Here is a 22,762-nt window from a genome sequence, read left to right as displayed (position 1 = left end):
TTGCATCTCTCACCAACTCCATTCAAACCTAATTCACATTTAACTCTTTCCTTATATTGTCTTTACAGCCAAATTGAAGATAAAATCAAAATTTACATAATTAAAAAAGGAACATCAGTTGCAGACCTGCTAAATCTCACTTTTAAAATTGTTGGGGATAAAAAGTTAAATTTTCAATTAACTAAACATGATCCCACTACTTTTGCAGATGACCCCACAAACGGAGACTTATTACATCCACATTACTCCAATCATGGCTATTACTGTTTCCTGAAAAGACTAGGACACAAAAGGAAGGCTGAAGTCTGAGTGGCAATGAGTCCTTGATTAAACTTCACAAACCAGACTGCCAAACAATTGCCTAACACGCTTCCCTATTTATATCACATCCTCCAACAACCCATCAGTACAGCTACTGTTATTTTTGTTACCATATGGGAAGTATATTCAGCAGCTTAAGAATACAGCACCTCACAGCCAATCAAAATACTTGGCAAGCATCTTTCTCCTGCCTCCTTTGGAATTCTACTCCTTCCCTTAACACCATGCCTACTTCTTCAATTACTTCCCCAACTCTTCACTTCACCATCTCCACATCCATAATTCTATTGTAGTCTCCAATCTATGCCTATCACCCTACTTCAAGGACTATGTTTCCGCATCGCACAACACCACATTCCAAATCTAAGTTTTGACGAGCCTTGTCATGACGCAACCTTCCTGTCATCAATTCCCTACTCCTTGAGAAAGCTTCCTTGCCAGATCAAGTTCTCTATCTAATGTCGCTGCTACTAGGCCACTTCCAACGCAAAACACTTCCAATATGGGTAATCCACCTACAATAATTTTTTATCATATTTCCAAGCCGCTTCATACAAATGTATAATTAATTGAATATATATAGCGAGACATACTCGCAACACTCATTTGCTTCCAATCGATCACGTTTACAACAAACAGCTGATATCCTTGGAATTTGAATGACACGACTACAATTAAGGTTTGGCAACTACATTAAGGTTCCCAGTTAATGACATACAAAAAACTGAACAAATTGTCAAAAATATCAGGCAAATTAATATTTTGCAGCACCTGATGAAAAGTAGTATTAAATAAGAATGCCTTTATCTCAATGAGTATCAGGAAAAAATGCATTCAAATATTATTCTGTTAAACACTTGAAATCAGAACACATCCCAGAGAGGTACAAGTAATGCCCGGGGTACTCACAATATATGAAAATAGCAATCAACCCTAACATTGGTGAGAGTAGAGTTCACCCAGTACTAAGCCCTATACGGCATGTGAAATTCTCACCTTGGTAAGGCAATAAGGGTGGCCAGTTCCTTTTCCTGTGCCAGTTAAGGGGTCCCAGGAAGACCTAGTACCCGAAAAATCACACAGCTTGGGTGGAGCTGTGGGTTCCCAGAGAGATTTGCCTGAGAATCAAACCTGTTAGTAGTCCAACGCTCCACCCCTGGGCAACTGTGACGGAACTCACAACATATATGCTTTTCTTTAATTGGTCCCAAAAACACGGGAACTGTCCATAGAAGGTAAAAACTGAATGAGGAAGAGGGCAAGGACTTGAATGAAAATGACTTTCAACATACTTTGCCCCTTGGCCCTTAGGGCCATACTTTGTCCCTTGGATCAAGCACTCAGTACACCTGAGAGGAACATTCTACAAGCCAATCAAGCCCCAGCTTTCACACTCCTACACTCACTCCATCGCTTTTACCAAGAAATACAAAAAGCTGGCCCTCAAATGACAGAGACAAACGTTCCAGTAGGCTATGATAGAGCACTTTATTCGAAAGACAAAGAATAACAAATAATTTAAAAACACTACATTGAGTAATAAACCTTAGACAACGACGGTGTTGAACTTCAAGACACACAAAGTCATCAGAAAATTCATAAATGTCAACTTAGTGAAGTTAACATTTTACTATGGTGACTTGAGTAAATTTCATTGGATAAATCTCAATGATAAGAGAAAAATATATCCCCATTTCATCGCATCAGCATAGAAGACAAAAAGGTAAATTTTCACAATGAATAATGTAAAGCTGTTTCAAATGTACACTTTATTGTGAATTGAACACTTCCCAAATCATTGTAAGTCTCAATCCAAGCATCACAACCCCAACAAATATTGGGAATACACCCAATAACAACATCTTAACTCAAAATGTTAACCATTGTGCAAGTTTTTAAATGCTAGTATCAGTCACGGTGTTACAATTTTATTTTTTTACTCCTTTGGAAAAAAACAACAAAGTGACAGAATTAAAAAAATTATCACTAATGTTTAAATTACCCTTTTCAAAATTAGCAATGTTTTTTAGTGTGAAACCAAGGAAATTTAATGCAAAATATGCCAGCGAGCATAATTTATTGTAAACCATGCATGTAGGTGTGTGTGTGTTTATATATATATATATATATATATATATATATATATATATATATATATATATATATATATATATATATATATATATATATATATATATATATATATATATATATATATATATATATATATATATATAAATAAAATATATATATATACATATAAATATATACACACATATAAATATAAACATATATATGTATACATACACACACATACATATACATTCAGACACAGACATACACGATCATATGCATGTATCTACATATACATATTTTTATATACTTATATATATGTATATATATATATAGATGATTTTGTCGACGTAACACAGAAGTGTTGAATAATAAATTGGACAGCAACAAACAATATAGAAACACACAAAATGATCACTCACACGTTATTTCTTGATCATTTCGATGGAATTCTGCTCCGTCTTCAGCGGAGGATTTAGAAGTAATCATAACTTCTATATCTTCCGCTGAAGACGGAGCATAATTCCATCGAAATGATCAAGAAATAACGGGTGAGTGATCTTTTTGTGTGTTTCTATATTGTTTGTTGCTGTCCAATTTATTACTTATTATATACATATATATATTTATGTATATAAACACACACATATATAAATATATATATATATACATATGAAATCTTAGAGAGGAAAAAGAGGCCTACACTGGTACTATTGTAAGAACAGGTACCTTAGTGAAGTATTTCTCTACAATTTTGTACACAAAGTTTATCTTGAGTTGTCACAAATATGCTGGCCTGAGTCAGGATGGATACTATTATTAGTGTATAACCTGTTGGAACATCAAATTACATTCACACATCAGTTCTGTCACTTCATTACCTAATGATTTATTTTTTTAAGCTATTTAAATAGACAGTAACTAGGTAAAAATATTTTTTCCTTACTGTTAAGAAGAAAGAATCACATTATCATTTTAATACAATTCGATCAATATTGTAGTGCAACAAGATGAAGGATCTGCATGGTCATATTAAGTATTTCAGATAATGATTCTTTATTATATCAAACACTATACGAAGTGCATTAGCAAAATTACACAATATGCATATTGCACCCTGCTTTAGCAGATGAACATTGGTTTTTTTTACAAAGAAATATCAGGTGGAATGATGCACTTCAATTACAAACAATTGTCTTCAGCAGCAAAAGAAAACATTACATAATAAAAAAATTGTTATGGATTGCCAGGCACATTTAAACCTCACCTTACTCATAATATATATATATACATACATACATATACATATATATATATATAAATATATATATATAAATATATATATATATATATATAAATATATATATATATATACACACAAACACACATATATGTATATATATATATATATATATATATATATATATATATATATATATATATATATATATATTTAATTATATACACATACATATATATACACGTATATGTATATATACACACACAATATCAATACTGGCTTTGGTGGATCAATAATTATTAGGATGGACCAGTAAGTGTAGATTCTTGCTTGCATAACAAAAATTGGCAATTTCCAGACAGGCACATGACAATTACAGGAAGGAATAACCACTAGCATTAAAATAAACATCCAAGCTTATATCATTACAAACATCCAGGCATTTAAAAAAAAATTCCATTTGTATCAATTCCAGGCAAAAATATTACGTATCAAGCTTAATTAGAAATATCCAAGGCATTTTATTTATTGACCGCTCGTCAAAACATTTGACAAGATGCATTTGTCGGTATTCACATGCTTCTAATTCAAAAGCAGCCGCCCGATCAACTACATGATGACAGTGGCTTAACAAAAATATTGAGCTTTTCATTTGGTTGTAGAAAATTGTCAGCTAAAAAGCTTTCACAAATTTACATTTGCTTCAAGTTCATCGTCAACTTCTGCAGAGGCACAAACAATAAAGAGATCATGAAAGTACACGATTTGCATTGTACACGCCAAGGGGGGGAGGGCGGAAATAAAACACTTGATCAACAAAATCCAATTTGGTGATATACAGCCATGCTTAAGAGACATGTAATATCACAGATAGCTCAATTTTCTCTCTTCCTTTACTTGTAATTATATATATATATATATATATATATAATTATATATATATATATATACATATATATATATATATATATATATATATATATATATATATATATATATATATATATATATATATATATACCCAAAATGCTAATGAAATTAATCAGAAAGCGTACCTAACAAAGCCGATGCATAAAAAAGTAAATTGAGCAAATTTAAGTGCTTCATTTGGATGAAAACAAAATAATAACATGCTATCAGCACAAAACCATTACAAAACTGGATATTTAAACTACAAAAATAGGTGAACATAATAATATTTAAAATCTGTGAAGACGTCATGCTTAAAAAAAAAAAAGCAAATGTTATTCCAACACTATTGATTCATGATGGAAAATGTCTTTTCTGAATTAAAAAAAACACACTGCCTTAAAAATGGAAATAAAGAACTTATTTACAGTTGAATATAAACAACTTATGCACATTCAATCAATTAACATACATATTGGCAATCCACTTACAATTAACATTTCCTTTGCATTAATTTTAAAAGGAACCACAATTTCAGTATGCCAGCAAATCACAGATAACTTTTGGCAAAATATAAATTTAAATCAGGGGATATCAAATATGCTTACGTTTCTCTTTTTTTTTTAAATAGGCAAGGTTAAAAGGAAAATGTGTCAATATACAATTTTTTTTAATAAAATATCTCCATTGGATTAAATTAACATCGATGATAAAAACATAGCATGAGAGTTTACTCTATGAAACAATGTACATTACTTTCGATCTATTTCATAAAAGATTTTTTTTTTTTAAATGGTACCTTAAAAACAAATCTGAATGATGGCAAAATGATTTCAACCACAAGACTTCTGGAATGGTGTATGAAAGCATGTTCCTTACTTTCTAACTGACCGTATACATTACTTAATATACGTACATACTCTGTGCTCATGCATTGTTCACATACTAATCAAGTATGCACTGTGTATATATTACATGCAATTCAAAAGACTAAATTATCTCCATTAGGTCTCCTAGCATCTAGAAACATACGGCCAGAATAGACATAATTCTGTACATAAAGAGAACGTCGTCTGTGAAACAAAAGGCACAGAAAATAAAATATCTTTCCAATACGGGGAAAAATATAACATTACTTCCACAATATATTTTTCAACTTTGTACGGGTCATGCTCTTTGTGCGCACGCACACACAAACACTCATACAAACGCCACCAGCCTCTATTCAAGTATTCACTGAATTTGCATGCAAGTGTAAAATACAATCACAAATAAAAATCACTGTATAAAATAAGTTTCTTGTGTACGTCTCTCATCATCCATTTTTTTTCCGTGACAAGAGTGCTACTTGTGTCAGCTTCCAAACAACTTTTAAATACATTATATATATATTTTTTAAACATACATAGTTTCTTTTACATTATTATTCATGTGTCTCAACGATTCTTGCATTAGAATATGACTATAAAGCTTATAAAAAATGAAACAATATTGTGTCAGAGGCAAATTAACTCTCCACTCAAAAATTTCATGTTTAGTTCAGGACACCCACGTTTTGAATTTCTCTTTTCTTTTGACATAGGGGCGTACCAAGCATATTACAATAGGCACATTAAACGCTGCTGTCCCAAGTACTTCAATCAAACTTCTCAAGTCCTCTCTCTCAATTTCTTTTCCCAGAATTATAAAAGCTATGTGTTTTGGTACCATCGATCACAGGCACTTATGAGAACGTACATGTCACGTACACAACTAAATCCGCAATGTTCGTGAAAAATATATCCAGAGAGAAGTGAACACCACACAATTATGGCAGAGGAGGGGGTGGGGGTGGGGTGGAGGTGAGAATTGATGCTCAAAAAAATATTTTTTAAACCAGAGAACATTAGCAAAAACAGTCTTTGGAAACATTTTCAATTTTTTTCTCAACAAGTCCATCATATAAAGGAACTCTTCATTTTTTTTTAGTATTTAAACACTTAAAAAAAAAAAATTGATTAATACAGCCAGTCATTCTTGACATCTGAACGACTACTAATAGCTGTCTACATTTCTGCTCTCTCACAAAAAAAATTGGATAACTACAAACACTGTACAACACAGTACTACGCCACTTTGTAAGGAGACTTAATTGTACACATCATTACATCCAGCCGATGTTGCCATTCATCCACGCACAAAAAAAAACTCATATAAAGTCCAAGCCAACTGTCCTCAAAGAAAATAATAAAACAATGACACATACAATATGTAAATTTTTGAACAAATCCACCACGTCGAACGGACAACAGCCAACAGTTCAAATTAATGCACGCGTGTCCCGCTTGTCTTCCGCTTGGTCCTCAAAACGACAAAGGTCATGCAAGAGATTGAGTGGCATCCTTCAATAGTGAGGGGAGGGGAGGGGGAGAAGGAGAAACGTCAGGAAAGGGAGACCGACCACTCTTTTCGACAGGGCCAATAGCACAAGGTAATCACTCAGCAGGAGAGCAACGACATCACCACTCAGAAAAAGAGATCAGTGTGTGACAAAGAGGTTGAGAAGGGGAGTGTGGCAGAGGGTGAGAGGGTAAGGAGGCGACGACACCAAACCCAGAAATACATTACATATAGGCTGCGGAATGGGGGAGGGAGAGTGAAGGAGGAGGGAAGGGGAAACATAAAGAGATCAAACAGTGACGGAGTAATTATCCTATCGAGTCCAACACGTCCTACATCACCGACTTCTCCAAGGTTTCATAACACGAAAATGCTTCCTCCTCCAATATATATATATATGTATATATATATATATATATATATGTATATATATATATATCTCCGTGGGCTAACCTAGATGGGAGCAGTGGCGAATGTACCTCGATGACGGATTCCCACAACGCCTCCATCCCTTGTGCCGGGCTACCCTTGGCTGCGTGTCCACCAAGGGGCGAGACGGGAGAGGGAGGGGGGGGCTCTGCGAGTGGCCTCAAGACACTGACGAAATGGGATTGTGGGGCGATCCCATTTGCGTGAGCACCTTGTCCAGCCACTGGAGTGGACCATGCAAGTGGATCTCAATCCAGCAAGGGGTGCTGGTCACGTCCTGGCGGTGGTACTCTGCACCCCAACCTTTCACAAATGACATCCTGAAAGGAAAATCAACATCATAAGGCAACTGGACATCTTGTGCGCAGGACACGCATCCATTGCTTGCACTTGCATCCTCTTCCCTTCTGCGGGGTCACATCAGGGAAATCACTAACTGAGAGAGATTACACAATTAGTACTACACAACTCCTCAGGTTTAATTCATTGTCAAACCCTTTCAGGGTCTCCATGCAACTTCTTTTATTCCCTGCATTTTTAAGTCCTCTGCCGGCGGATACAGGGAAAACATTGAGTACCGTCTTCGCACAATATAAAGGTTTGTATAAAAAGTATTGGTAATGATTTTTCCTGACCTGCATTGCGTGAAGTGCTGAATTCAGACCATCGGTTAAGTGCGTGCAAGATCATATTATTGGCATTGATAAGATAGTGACAGTACACAAACCATTGTCAATGAAATTTTGGCAATGCAAAAGATCTGTGCTAAACTGTCCCCCCAAAAGTCTTCAGACAGACTATCAAAAGAACAGAGTTGAGTGTCTCTATACTTATGAAGACCTTCCGCACAAGGCACAGCAATGACTCCCCAACCCTCTTACAGTCCTGACTTGGAACCAGCAGACTATTATTCCTATACCCTATGAAAGTGAGTTCCTCCCTCAAAGATTTCCACCAGAGGACCCTAAGTGCAGTCAAAAAAGCATCCACGCGTACCCTCAAGAGTAACCTAATCCGGAATCCACCCACCAGGGAGCCTTGTTGAGTCGCGGAAAAGCTGCAAGGGTAAATGAGTGTCGACGTTCAATGGTGGACTTTTGAGACATTTTAGCAATATCCGGAATAAATCAATTTTTTTCCAAAAAATTTCCTGATACTTTTTATACAGGCCATGCATGGCTGTTAATGACACTGGCCAATGCTGCTCTTTCCATCAAATTTAATCCTGTGACATTGTTTCTCTCCCCTTACTCTCAAGGTCTTGATATTTCAAGGAAGGTTCAATGCTATGACCACTTTTCTTACTGAAATTATTTGGGATATTTTTCACTTTCTACGGACTCTTCTGCAACAGATAAGAAGCATCTTTCTTCTTCAGCTGGCGGCAGTTGGGCACTCACATTAATGAACTCATGAGCTGGCAATGGACACGAAAGGTCAGGGACAGTTAAAATTTTACAGAGAAGCTGGAAAAAAAAGTTCCATGACGATTTTACTCGGAACAAACTTCATATCAACATGGGAGCTCCAAATTCCCTCATCGATCTGAGTCTGGGTGTCAGTAATAACCATGCTGTACATCAGAATCACCAAAGAGTATTAAAGAATTGTGTTTTTCACTACAGCGTGTATAAAATAGAGATTTAGTAAACTTATTTTACCAAACAATGATATTATAACAGTCAACAACCCAAAAATTTGCAAAATACAACAGTCCAAAAGGCATTTCCCGAATAACAATAATTTTAAGGTAGGAAAATAAAAACTGTGGCATATAGTGCCGAAATGAATTATCAAACAGATTCTCCAATTGAAAACATAAAAAACTCAGATTTAAAAAATTAATTTGTGCAACTCGTCCAACTCGGCTTTTCCAAAATCGAATCACCGTTTCCTAACCTAATTGACTTATTCCTATGATTATCTAAATCTAATTCAGCCGGTTTGTGTTCGACGGATTGGTTTGCGGGGAAGCCGCTTGGGCTAGGCGACTCCCCGCTTGTCCGTTTTCCTGCCGAGTAAACAGATGTTTGCAATTAGGGCAATTAATTGCCAATAAGCCGACCTTGCCGCAAAGTTGGCACTTTTCTCGTGTCCTACCCTGTCGACTGGGGCAATTGACACCGATATGCCCTCTTGCGCCACAGCTGAAACACTGGACTCTCGGGCACACATTTGCCCTATGTCCCGACTCTCCGCAGGAATAACAAGCTCCGTCAAAGCCCGGTCCCTGGTCTCTCGCCTGTGAAGGCCTAGACGAGACCAACGTAGGTCTCGTTATGGCCCGGTTGTCCCATCGGCCATTGTAACCTGCCCCAGAGGAGCTGGGCGTGACCTCTCTCGGAGAGGACGGCTCGCCATTACAGGAAACGCAGCGGGGGGCCCTCAGCCCAAACTGCCGCTGATGGACTCATATGATTTTCCGCCGCTGGGGGAAAGGAAAGAAGCGTCAGATTTGACCAGAGAAAAGGAAGAACTGCGCATTCTGCCTTCGGAAGCGAAATCAAATCAGAAAGAGATACCAGTACAGAGCGACCGCAACTCTGAGGAAATAAAGGAGTTGCGGAGTCAATTGCAACAGCAGAACGAGATGATCAACAACCTGACGGATGGAATTAGCCGAATTTTACAAAAATTGGGCAGTGAGAAGAACGATAAGGAAGTGAACTTGAGAAAGGGTTCCAAGAAAAAGTATCGGAGGGAAATAACATCCACTTCGTCATCTTCTTCAGAGTCGGAGGTAACGAGCGGGTCGTTATCTACTGACAGCAGTGATGACTCGGACGATACATCAGGGAACGATGGACATAGACAGAGCATCAGCTCTGAGTTAGGAAGGGCCAGTGCTCCGAGAAAATTGGCATCTAAATCCAAGAGACATCGTACGAGCTCGTCACGCTCAGCTGAGATCTCGCAAAGATGCATAAAGGCGTTCCAGAGTTGGAAGCTTGAATTTCGAGGAGAAGGCAATTCAAAGGCAAGAGAGTACCTCCAGAAGTTGGGAAACATCAGAGCCAGCACTAATGCCTCGGATAGCGATATCTTGAAGGTTTTGCCGTTTACTCTTCGAGATACCGCTTACAACTGGTATGCGGCCACGGAGGAGTACATCAAAGACTGGAATGACTTTCAACGGCGATTTAAACAGAGATTCGTCGAAGAGTGGGACGAAGAGCAAGTGATGAGGGAAATTACCAATAGAACCCAAGGGAGGAAGGAGAAGATAGCAGAATTTATAGGAAATTTACAACATCTTGCTAAATATTTGAAGAAACCGTTGTCAGAGAGGAAACTGCTCAAGGTCGCATTGAGCAATCTACTTCCAGAATATCGAAATGAGATAAAGGATCGACGACTTAAGACGTTGGATGAGCTGATGGATTGTGGTCATAAGTATGAAAGAAGAATGGCAATCAATGCTCGTTATCATGATCCTATGCCAGCTAGCGAGTCGCTAATCACGACTGGCGCTTATGTGAGGAAAGGAGAAGAGCAAGGATCGAGAAAACTAGCGAAAGTAGGGGCCCTGGGGAGTAATGTGGAGGAAATGAATAAGAAGACCAGCATTGTTAATGAACTTCAACCCAATGAGGTCAAGAAAAAGTCCATCACGGATGGGGGAGGGAGAATACCGCCCACTATGGGGAAAAATGGCGAGCCGTCCTCTCCGAGAGAGGTCACGCCCAGCTCCTCTGGGGCAGGTTACAATGGCCGATGGGACAACCGGGCCATAACGAGACCTACGTTGGTCTCGTCTAGGCCTTCACAGGCGAGAGACCAGGGACCGGGCTTTGACGGAGCTTGTTATTCCTGCGGAGAGTCGGGACATAGGGCAAATGTGTGCCCGAGAGTCCAGTGTTTCAGCTGTGGCGCAAGAGGGCATATCAGTGTCAATTGCCCCAGTCGACAGGGTAGGACACGAGAAAAGTGCCAGCTTTGCGGCAAGGTCGGCTTATTGGCAATTAATTGCCCTAATTGCAAACATCTGTTTACTCGGCAGGAAAACGGACAAGCGGGGAGTCGCCTAGCCCAAGCGGCTTCCCCGCAAACCAATCCGTCGAACACAAACCGGCTGAATTAGATTTAGATAATCATAGGAATAAGTCAATTAGGTTAGGAAATGGTGATTCGATTTTGGAAAAGCCGAGTTGGACAGCCAAATTCTGCGAACCAAATTCGATCAAGGAAGATGTAAATAGTGGAATAAAGGATTGTATAGGGAAAGGAAGGGAGATAAACTCAGATGGGCCAGATGAAACATCTGCTCCTGGGTCGAGTTGGACAGCCAACATCCACCACCCATCTGAGGCGTTGGCAAAGATCAAGGATGAAGAAATCTACAGATCGAGGTGGACAGCCAACCTCTATCGATCTGGCCAATGCAATGGAGCTATCAGGAAAAGCTCTCCAGCTGAGCAGTCGAGACGGACGGCCGACCTCCACCGCAAAGCTGATATTTGCTGTCCAGCCGTTGATTTCGCCGAGCCGAGCGGGTCAGCCCGTCTCCGCCCATCAAATCATATGGGGCAGAAGGGGCAGAAGGCGCATTGGTCGACGGAGTCAGCTCCGCTCTGCCAATCCGTTAGGTCGGAAAAAAGCGAAAGGGTCAAGTCTTTGGTCGGATCGAACAGGCCAGCCTGTCTCCAGCCGCCAAAGCAAGCAGAGAGTGTGATATACCCTGTAACCATTGAGGACAAACCTGATAGGCTGTGTCCGGTTCAGGGAGGGGGAGTCGGCGTGGAGTCCACGCCTAGAGTGAGTTTAGCGAGTGTGACGGCAGGGCTAGTAATCAATAAGGAGAAGAGCGAGTTTTGTTGTACCAGGGCTGCATATCTTGGATATCTGTTAGACGCAGAGGGACTTAGACCAGATCCGGAAAAGATAGCTCCAGTCGTGAATTATCCAGCACCATCTAACCTCAAACAACTAAGACGATTTCTTGGTATGATTGGATGGTACGCTCGGTTCATAAAGGACGATTCGGAAATCAAGCTTCCATTGGTCAAGTTATTGCACAAAGGTCAAGAGTGGGAATGGACAGAGGAACAGCAGAAAGCGTTTGAGACATACAAAAGGGCCATTACAGAAGCCCCGGTCTTGGCAAGGCCGGACTTCTCTAAACCCTTCATCGTACAAACTGATGCGAGCAGTGAAGCAATTGGAGGTGTTCTTTCTCAAGTGAATGAGGACGGAGAACATCCAATCGTTTATGTCAGCCGAGTTCTCACATCAGCTGAGAAAAACTATACGACGACAGAGAGAGAGTTATTAGCTATTCTATGGGCCATAAAAAAACTAAGGCCTTATTTAGAGGGCTACAAGTTCCTCGTGATCACAGACCACTCCGCACTCCAATACCTGCGAAATCTCAAGGAACCTACGGGTAGGCTCGCGAGATGGGCGCTGGAGTTGCAGCAGTGGGACTTCGAGGTGGTGCATCGTAGAGGTAAAATCCATGATTTGCCTGATGCACTATGTCGTATGTACGAGCAACGATCTGGCGAAGAGAAGATCGCTGAAATTACGAAAGTAAAGGATGAGGACTACCAACGCAGAGTCGAGGAAGTCAGCAAATATCCGGAGAGGTATAAAAATTGGAAGGTCGAAGCGGGCCACTTGTATCGTTACAAGTACGATGAGCTGCTCGATCCAATCGCTGATTGTGAAGAGGGCTGGAAACTCGTGCTTCCAAAAGAATGTCGAGAGCGGGTCATAAGGGATGCCCATTGTGAACCTTCATCGGGCCACCTCGGAGTGGAAAAGACCTTCGATCGAGTCGTACGAGATTACTATTGGAGAGGGGCCTATCACGACATTCACAACTTTGTGAGGCAATGTCAGGACTGTCAACAGTTCAAAACGTCGCAGCAAGCGCCTCAGGGACTATTGGGTAAAAGAACGGTAGAGAGACCATGGAGCGTCGTAGCAGCAGATCTCATGGAGTTTCCGCTTAGCAAAGCCAAGAACAAGTACTTAATAATCTTTCAGGACTTATTTTCAAGATGGGTGGAGCTAAAGGCGGTCAGAGCTGCTACGGGGGCCAACGTGGTTAAAGCACTTGAGGAGCTTGTCCTATTTCGCTGGGGAACGCCGGAGTATCTCTTGACAGATAATGGAAAAGAGTTTGATAACAAATGCATAAGAGAAGCATTGGCAGAGTATGGAATAACGCATACAACAACGCCTCCATACCATGCTCAGGCAAACCCAGTGGAAAGATCCAATCGAACGCTGAAGACGGCCATCGCGATGTTTGTAGAAAAAGACCATAGAGACTGGGATCAGCATTTACACGAACTAAGGCATGCAGTCAACACCGCGAAGCAGGCCTCGACTAAGATCTCGCCCGCCTACTTGAACTTCGGAAGGCATCCACTGCCAGTGAAGAGTTTGCGGCGCGAGCTTGAGAAGGGGGAAGGCATAGAGAGCAGATTGGATCCACAAGCGTGGAAAAAGAGGGCCGATAGGTTAGGCTTATTACGAGATCTAGTAGCCGAGAACATAGAGAAAGCTCAGGAAAAACAGGCGCGAGCGTATAATAAGGGTAGAAGAAACATCGAATTTAATGTAGGAGACCTAGTAATGCGTAGGACCCACCATCTGTCCAGTGGGATTGATAGGTTTTCAGCCAAGCTAGCCCCTAAATTTGAAGGACCGATCGAGATACAAAAAAAACTGTCTCCAACAGTTTATATCGTAGAAACGCGTTCCAATAAGCAAAACGCGAAAGTAGATATTGGTGACTTGAAACGATATATAGCACCAAGATCCACTCGTCAAAGTGGTGAGTTCTCCGAGCGCCAAGCCCACGGAGCACACTCTCAAAAAAATTCCTTATGAATTTTGGTATTATGCAATAGGTCAGCATTGTGTGTTTGCCTCATGTTATCTTGTCTGTGTGTCAAAGTGAGCGATTTATTTTTCAATGATGTGAAAATCTCTGTCGGACATTATTGTTGTTATGGCACATAGCCCTTGAATTGTGGTGAATGAAAGTTTGCAAACGAGGTGTGATGTGTTTGAGCTGAGGACGTACTGCCTTTTATAGAGTGAATTATCTGAGCGAGTGATGCTTTTGTTGAAATTTTGTGAGAAATTCCCTTGGAATGTATGAAAGATTCATGCCAAAAGTTTGTTCATACCAAATGTATTACTTGATGTTCATAGAGAATGTGGTTAAAATTAGAAAAAGTTGTGCTATCAATTTTCTATCCAATAGCTGAAGACAGAATCTCAAAACTGAGTGAACTACTGGTAGAAATCTGTGAAATTGTTGTTATTATATTGTGTTCATAGGTTTCAGTTGCAGGCTCGTTTGTAAGCGGTCCACTCGGACGAGTGTCCGGCTTAGGGAGGGGGTATGTGACGTTGTGCTTGGCGCAGCGTCACTTGCCCAGTTCGAATACGCGCGCCTCTCTCGCGAGCCGTAGAACGGCGGGGCGCTATCTGTTGGCGCCGACAATGTATGTAAGAAAAAAGAAGAGCGGAGCGCGCCGCGCGCGGAGAGTGACGGCCAACACGTGGCAAGCAGAGTTCGTTGTGAGATGTCCGAGAGAGAAGGTCGTGTGCTATCATCGTCGAGTCACCGACAGCCTGCGAACACCGGGGGTGCGCGTGCCAGCAACCGACCTCGCCGTGTGGGCCCCCCGCAGGCCCCGACCGGAACATCGGGACCCAGCAGTCGACAGCGAGGCGGCCATCTTCGGCTGCCGCCGAGCGGCCACCCAACATCGTGGCCCAGCAGGCGTCGGCACCGCGCGTCATGTTTGCTTGGGAGCGCCCACACCTTTTCTTGTGATAATAAATAGTTCTTATGAAGTTTACTCGTCGGAGTCCATTTTTATGCGCCTCCTTGCGTCCCTCGTGATTTCAGCTGAAGAGCCGCTGCCCACCCCGGGGCACATCAAAGGTGAGCGAGCCCTCCCCTGGGACGAGGAGTGTGATGGGCCAGGTGACAGCCAGCGGCGTGACTCTGCGGCTAGCCATGCGGCTAGCCTGGCGCCCTCAAAACAAGTAGAGTCACGGCCTCCCTTGTCTCGCGGTATCGGGGAAAATTTATCTATAAATTAAATACCGCGTCACAAATTTTTAAGAACTAACATTCATATGCAATACAAAAAATAATAAAAAAAAAGCCTTCCAAGTCCTTTGAAATTTTAACCTCTGGGTCAGCAGCCAAATATTTTACCTACTTAGGCAGCATACCGACCTTAAGGAACATTGAATGAGTATTTATTTTTTATTGCTATTTTTAAATGATTTGGATTTTTTTCTGTTTAAGCTGTTTCGAATTACTGACGTTCTGCAGAACATTTTCCTTGAAATTGCATTTCAATCCATTTTTACATTAAATGAAAATCAAAAAAACAATGCAGTGCATCATTTTCTAAGCGTGGACTGATAAAAAAAAAAAAAACGTGAGCACGCAAGGCTGAATAAAAGATAACAGAAGCAACAAAATAGTTTTCACTTCCATTATGGATTAGGTTTCAAATAAATGATTGTTAATTCTACAAAATTCCACGTTTATTTCTCCCAAGTTTAAAGCTCAATCAGCTCCGTTTTGCCAGTTTATTATTATCTCTTCTTAATATTCCAGTACTTAGTGCTGTTAGTTAGAAAATTGTTTCGGCTGACAGATACGGTAATTTGCACCATAAGAGATGGATGGGAAAGGACAAAGGGTGGGAGAGAAACCTGGCATCGGCATGAGCCTACTCTTACCAAAAGGGGACCACACTTTAACGTCCCATTCAACGGACATTGTACTCACTCCAAGCGCTCTCAAGCAGGGATAAGGGTACCACTGAAAAATGTCTGCTTCCTCCGTGATTCGAACCCGGCCCCTTGGGGTGGGAAGCCAGTGCATTAGCCAATGCACACTGCATCCCCATCCCCCCACACTTCAAGAAGCAACTTCATTCACTATACTTGACTTTACCTTATAGTGCACATTTTTGTCAGTTCATAGACGGCCTCGAATCCATGGTTGACGCTTTGCGAGAGAAGCTGGGCGAATTCCTGGTTGTTGAAGATCTTGAGGGAGCATCCAGGAGGGATTTTGCACACTGTACTTGGGTGGAACCCGTGGTGGTGATTGCAGTTCCTGGACTGCACGAAGATGGCACTGTCCGACAGACATTCTGCATAGACTTCCCCTCCAACATAATAGAGGTGAACACCTGAGTGGGAGAGGGACACCATCGCATGCATTTAGAACAACCAACTCACACAATGCCACAAGTGTTGGGGCAATTAGTCCTCAGTTTAAACAAAATTGCAATCCTGTACGATTGCAAGGTTAGCTGAACTAGGTAGCATACATCTGTATTAAAATTGAGGTGATATTTCAAATGATTCTCTAGCAATGCACTTTTTATTACTTTATATCAAATGGACATTGGCTTGTAACTTAATGGCATAAATTATGGGCACTCAATTCAAGTACGAAGGCAATCAAGCCGAGTGATGAGTCAAGTGACTCCAGATACCACTGAATTCATAGATATAACTTTTGCTAATGTCTTTCCTGCTGGCATGACATGAGTTTGGTATTTTCACCATTATGTACCAGGCAGTGGCAACACTAATATGCAGTCGAATCATTCATTCTCTTGGCCTCGGGAGAATTCTTTGAACAATGATTATGAAAGTTAATCAAATAACATTCAAACTCCTGTAATACTATCTCAGGGAACTTGAACATTCGATTTAAACAGAGTTTGTATCAGATGTAGGAAGACCTAGCTTGTTTCCCATTGGTTTATCAAAATTTACATTCGAACTTATTCCCTCAATCATTTTACATACACTGCAAAAACTTTATTCTAATATTATGGAGATATAACCAGTGCACTTAAGCTTAACACTAAAATTTAATTTGAAGATTGGCAGGGGAATTGCTGGCCACTGCTATGGAATTCTAAGTATGAATTTTAGGCATGGGACATAATAGAACTTGTGAAGGTTACGTTTTTAGATTTAATTCTTGACATCAATTACGTTTATGGTCCCAATTGCTCTGGTAAAAGGATAATTATCGAGCTATTGACAATGGCAACCGTAAACAAAACTTCATAGAGACTATCATTAGTTCACTTGAAAATATGCACATGGTTCATGAAAAGTTTCATACTTTCACCATGTTGTAAACACAATTTATAGATAAACACAGCACGATAAAGTTTTAATGATATCTTTTTTGAAAACAGTGGGATAATTAAGTCTTCCATGTTTTTGAGAAGCTGAACAAATTATATCAAGGGAAATTTGGAAAAATGATTACAGAGAAGAATTCGAGTAATATATTTTTATCTTGAACAAGGGAAATGAATCATTGTACTAATTACGGGCTCCATTAAATTTCATATTTGAATTTAGAGACGTACTTACAAATTTAATGGCTTATGTGACCTAGTCAATATAAAACCTTTATCCGACAGAATATGCCTCATGAGGCCTACATACAATTTCCACACGTCATAAGAACCAACTGATAAAACCCAGCAGGGTAACCATTACTCCTATTCTTTAAAAAGCTTTTTCGTAAACATTTATCTCTCAAACATTCAGACTAATCATTAACAATGATGGACCACAATTCAATGTTTCAGATTGAATTCTCTTAGCCATGGGCAGGTAGGAATGGATCAAGGGCAATGTAGAATGATATGATTACAGAAAACTACTTAGAAGTCTTTGATATACTGCAGTGGATTTAATTATTTAAAGAGACAACCAACTTCGTATAAACATTGATACCAAAACTTAGGTTCCAGAAAGGAAAACTGATCCAGATTCTAATTTCAAAAACCAGTTTTAGTAGGAAATATGGAATACACCAAGCCTGCAAAAATTATGTAATGTAGATACAGATTACTACAAGGAAGAATGTACCCATGAAGTGATATCTCACTGCTCTACATAGGCTAAGCAAGCACAGAATGAACTGTCCATTCCATTACATCTTCAACAAAATCAGAACTTCAAGGGATTCAAAACTTTCATAGCAGAACTATGTTTGAGGATTGGTTTCAAAAATGTTTTTCGGAATAATAGTTATTTGAAATCAAAGGATAAAAATAATTCACAGTAGCCAAGATTCTATGCATCAAATCCTAGTCAAGGTAAATGACTATTATGCTATGAAATTGCTGTGTTGTGAAATGCAATTTTCTGCAGTTTCCAAGGCAACCTTGGTTATCTGCTGTCAGGATTAAATGTAACCCAGGGATATAAATACTATTATAATTTTTTTAAATCAATACTTATGTATATAAATCTGAAAATACATGTACGTTATTCTGGTTAAAATTATTTTTTATCCATTTACACCAAAAACTGTTTCCACTGATTGTTTTGCTGGGAAAGGATTCCAAGCTATGTATTTGACAGTTCCCGGTACAACTTTGTTGAAGTTCATGTTCATTAACTGAAGAACACAATATATTTCTCCACTGTTCTTCATTTTGACACTACTTGTTTCAACGCTTAGCTTTTATCATCAGGTACCCTGTCGGGTACCTGATGATGCCAAAATAAGAAGTGTGGAATATAAATTGTGTTCTTCGTTTAATGCAAAGCTAATTGCAAACAATATTATCATCAAGACTGAGATATAGACAGATAGATAGCATTGTTCAGTTTCTGTCTTTCCAAACTCTACCTTAAACAGTACATATATTATCAAATACAACTATTAAGAAATCCACATTCCTGCCACTTAAAGATAACCAAGCCTGTCAATCATTCCTATACACTTTCTTGCTCTCTCAATGTAAAGACTTCTTTTGTCAATTTATGGATAGTGCTCATTTGCATCAACTGAAAGTACGTAAACTATTACTCAAAACAAAATTTTGGCATTAACATCTCACTAATTAAAATTGGCAAGGGTGTTTGGCACAGATGTAATCAAAGTAATTATGGCAGTTAAGTACGGCATAAATATTAATATTGGAGACAAATGGAGCAGCATTACATCAAGTAACTTATTAAAGAGCACTGCATGGACGCACAATAAATATTATTTTTTATGGGATTAGAGTAGGCACTAACCTGGAAACTGCAACTTACAATAAACAAAGGACACTTAATTTAGGGGAGAATATGATCACTCTAGCTCAGTCAAACAACATGCAATCGCACAGCAAATAGAACAAGCACAGTTTACCTTTTCCGATGTGTCTACGTGTGTTCTCAATGGTGGAATTGCGGTTCACGTTTGACAACTGGCCCAGGCAGAACCGATCCGAGTTGTTGCTTGGATTTGTGAAGCCATCCACAACAATTGAATGTGACTGGCAGTGGAACACCTCCCCAACTCTGCAATTCAACTCATAATATGCTATGCTGGCCCAGCACGGAGGTTCCTGGAGTACGACGAGGGGGAAGGAACACAAGCATTGAAACAACCGATGGCTTCACACACACAAAATACATTGCCATGTAACTGAAACTCATGACCACCAGGAGCAAGAGAGCCAAAAAATGCCCACCGCTCAAATTGAGAGAAAAAGCAATCCTTGGATTGGATTCATGAGATTCTGGAAATGATTTATGCAATGGAATGCCATTAAAAACTTCACTCAATCAAGTAATAATTCAATGAGTTAAATTCAAACAAGAATTTTAATAAATTTACTAAGTACTAATCAAGAATATTCAGATATGTGCTGTAACAGATGTAACGGAAAGTATTCAATGGTCAAAACCCAAATCAAAAGTAGGGACTAAGGTATTTAAAACAACCATAACAATCTATTTCTAATTCCAAAGAAACTGCGGGAGATGCTGCAACAGTAACTTTTAACGGAGTCATCCGCTAATGTGCATTTCAATGCAACAATTTCAGAGTGTATCCCAGGCAAGGCGAATGATTTTTACACTCTGAAATTGTTGCATCTATTTCTAACTCAATATCTTATACTGGCTTGCATGAAGAGAGAGAGGGTTGATTTCATGGCCAGTGTATTGGCTTCCCATCCTAGAGGCTCAGGTTCAAAGGTCTCAATGCTGGTAGAATTTTGTCAGGGATACCTAAACGCTATTAATAGTAGTTTTAGGGCAGGCAACCTACAGCTGAGGTCATTTGCGCCATTAGGAATGGATGGGAAAGGAGGGATGAAGAGAAACCTAACATAGGATACCATTGAAAAACATCTGCTATATCCAGAACTCCAACCAGGGCCATCTAAGTGGGAAGCCAGCAACATTAGCCATCGCAAACCCTAATTGGTACATCGGTAGAGTATGCCATCTGTCGGATTGAAGGCCTTAAGAGTAGACCCCTCGGCCCCCTCCGTTAAGAGGAGACTAAGGCTGGCACAGTTTCTCTCCCCCCTTCCTCCCTCAAATCCCTTAACATGCCAACACAGCCCCCACAACTGCCACTCCCCTCATTAGCACATAGTGTAAATGGAGCAGAGCCTTCACTTATCCTTAATTTACAGCAACTGGGATATAGTAACACACTCCACATACGTATACATTTACTACTCTGTCCAATAAGTACGCCAACTGAGGCCATAAAAACTTTACTTTGTAAAATTTAGCCCAAATCAATTTTGTCCCCTTCAAAGTACTCTCCATTCGTTGCTATGCACTTATTCCATCTTATTCTCCACTGTTCAAAGCACTCTTGGAAGTCCCCAGCATTTAGCCTTTTTAGTTTTCTCGTCGTTTCTTGCTTTATTGTGTCTTCCACATCTTCCCAATGTGATGTCCCCTCATCACATTTTCGCATTTTGGGGGAATGGGAAAAAGTGGCAGGGTGGGGGGCGAGATCTGGCGAATAGAGAGGATGATCAAGGATCAATTTGATTGAATTTTTTGCCAGAAATTGGCGATCAATCAATGCTGAATGTGCAGGTGCACATTGTGTCATGGTGAAGGATCCATCCATCATGTTCGGTTAAAATGGTACGCACTGTTGATTTTCCAAAATTCAGTTCATCAGCTATCATTCGGACAGTTTTTCGAGGATCAGTAATAAGGACAAGGGACCATCCACGATCAATGTCGTCGTCAGCACAGGTGGTTGAAGGTCATCCCGGCCTTGCATTATCATCTGTGATGTCTTCTCCTCCATTTTTAAAATGCTTAATCTACTTGAAAACAGATCTTTTCTTCAGACAGCATTATCACCATAAACAGCTGTCAACATTTCCATAATTTATTGATAACTTTTACCCCACTTCACCAAAAACCGGGATGTTGATTAGTTGTTCCGTGATTTTGTCAATTTCCATTTTCAACCAACTGTAAAAATAAGGACAAGAGAAAGTAACAGAACTGGCACCGTACGCACATCTCGACAACCCACCAAGCACAGACGGCTGCTCATTGGGTTAAAAGGCAACTAGCGCCGCCAGTGGGCAGGGCCACAGTCCCCATCATGGCCGCCAGATTGTACCAGTTTGTGCATTTAATGCACGGACCACTTAATAGGGCATCTTCACTCGTTAGATTTTATCACACCATGAATTTCGCCCATTATGTTGATGGTACAACATATGGCGGTGATGTTTTCTCCTAGGCAGCGAGTAAATAATAATTTTGACTTTCAGAGTAAAACGTGCGATTAAATGGTGGTAGAAAATTTGAAATTTATACGGTTACATTGGGATGATCATCTTAAGAGGCATGAAAATATCCCCCAGGCATGTGAGGAAATTAGTTTAGTTCACAAACAGATATCAGTTTTAAAACACAGTGAAAGTTTAGATGTCCTGATAATATTATGCTAAGGCTTGTCTAACTCTTAAACTTCTTATGGAATTGTAATCTGGGTAATATTATCCTCATTAAATCAAGTACTTTTAGTTCAGAAAAAAATAGTTATGCTCATATGTAATCAGCCTTTTCATGCACACTGCAGGCCTCTTTTTAAATATTAGGGAATATTAACTGTGCCTTGTGCATAGTATGTCTATCATGCTGTGACATATGCTAAAAAAAAGGTTACTTTACAAATTAATAATAGTTATCACTGTCACAATTTCAAGAGTATGTAAAGATATGCATACACGAGAGAACATCAATCCCATCAACGGCAGCTTAAGGACAAACGTCAATGCTCACAATATTGTTTTAACAATCTGCCAAACCATTTAAAAAATGAGACAAGAATTTCACAGTTCAAGGAGAATCTATTCGCATATCTGGTTGACGAGTGTTGCTTAAGTGCAAATGAATACCTATGCAAAGCTTTAGTGCATGTTAGTTTTTTGACATAACTTAAGTTGTACTTCAATTAAGGAATAATGTGCTCCATATACCATTGACGTGGGATATACTAAACAATGTGGCGTCTTCAAACTTGAAACATGCTTTATGGATTGCAGTTTTTCTAATACAGTGATATTTTTCAAACTACCGCCATCTCTGGGTCTGGCCGGGTACTTCCAATTA

The 22,762-nt window shown here is 39.7% G+C and overlaps 1 protein-coding gene across 1 annotated transcript in view; it reads right to left on the bottom strand.

Annotated features, from left to right (window-relative positions):
• Positions 1 to 4,637: 4,637 nt before the first annotated feature.
• Mad (Mothers against dpp) overlaps positions 4,638 to 22,762 on the bottom strand; it is a 31,303-nt gene continuing 13,178 nt past the window's right edge. Inside the window, exons 6-8 of the mRNA XM_071594671.1 lie at positions 19,524 to 19,722; positions 16,293 to 16,533; positions 4,638 to 7,671 (exon numbers count right to left, since the gene is read on the bottom strand). Coding sequence (XP_071450772.1) covers positions 7,512 to 7,671; positions 16,293 to 16,533; positions 19,524 to 19,722 — 600 coding nt within the window. The 3' untranslated portion in view covers positions 4,638 to 7,511. The remainder of the gene's footprint in view (positions 7,672 to 16,292; positions 16,534 to 19,523; positions 19,723 to 22,762) is intronic.

Source organism: Hetaerina americana, unplaced genomic scaffold (assembly GCF_022747635.1).
Source record: "Hetaerina americana unplaced genomic scaffold, ioHetAmer1.1.p SCAF_66, whole genome shotgun sequence".
NCBI classification, from domain to species: Eukaryota; Metazoa; Arthropoda; class Insecta; order Odonata; family Calopterygidae; genus Hetaerina; species Hetaerina americana.
The sequence above is the reverse complement of the archived record's forward strand: the minus strand, read 5'-3'. Positions and strand labels throughout refer to the sequence as shown.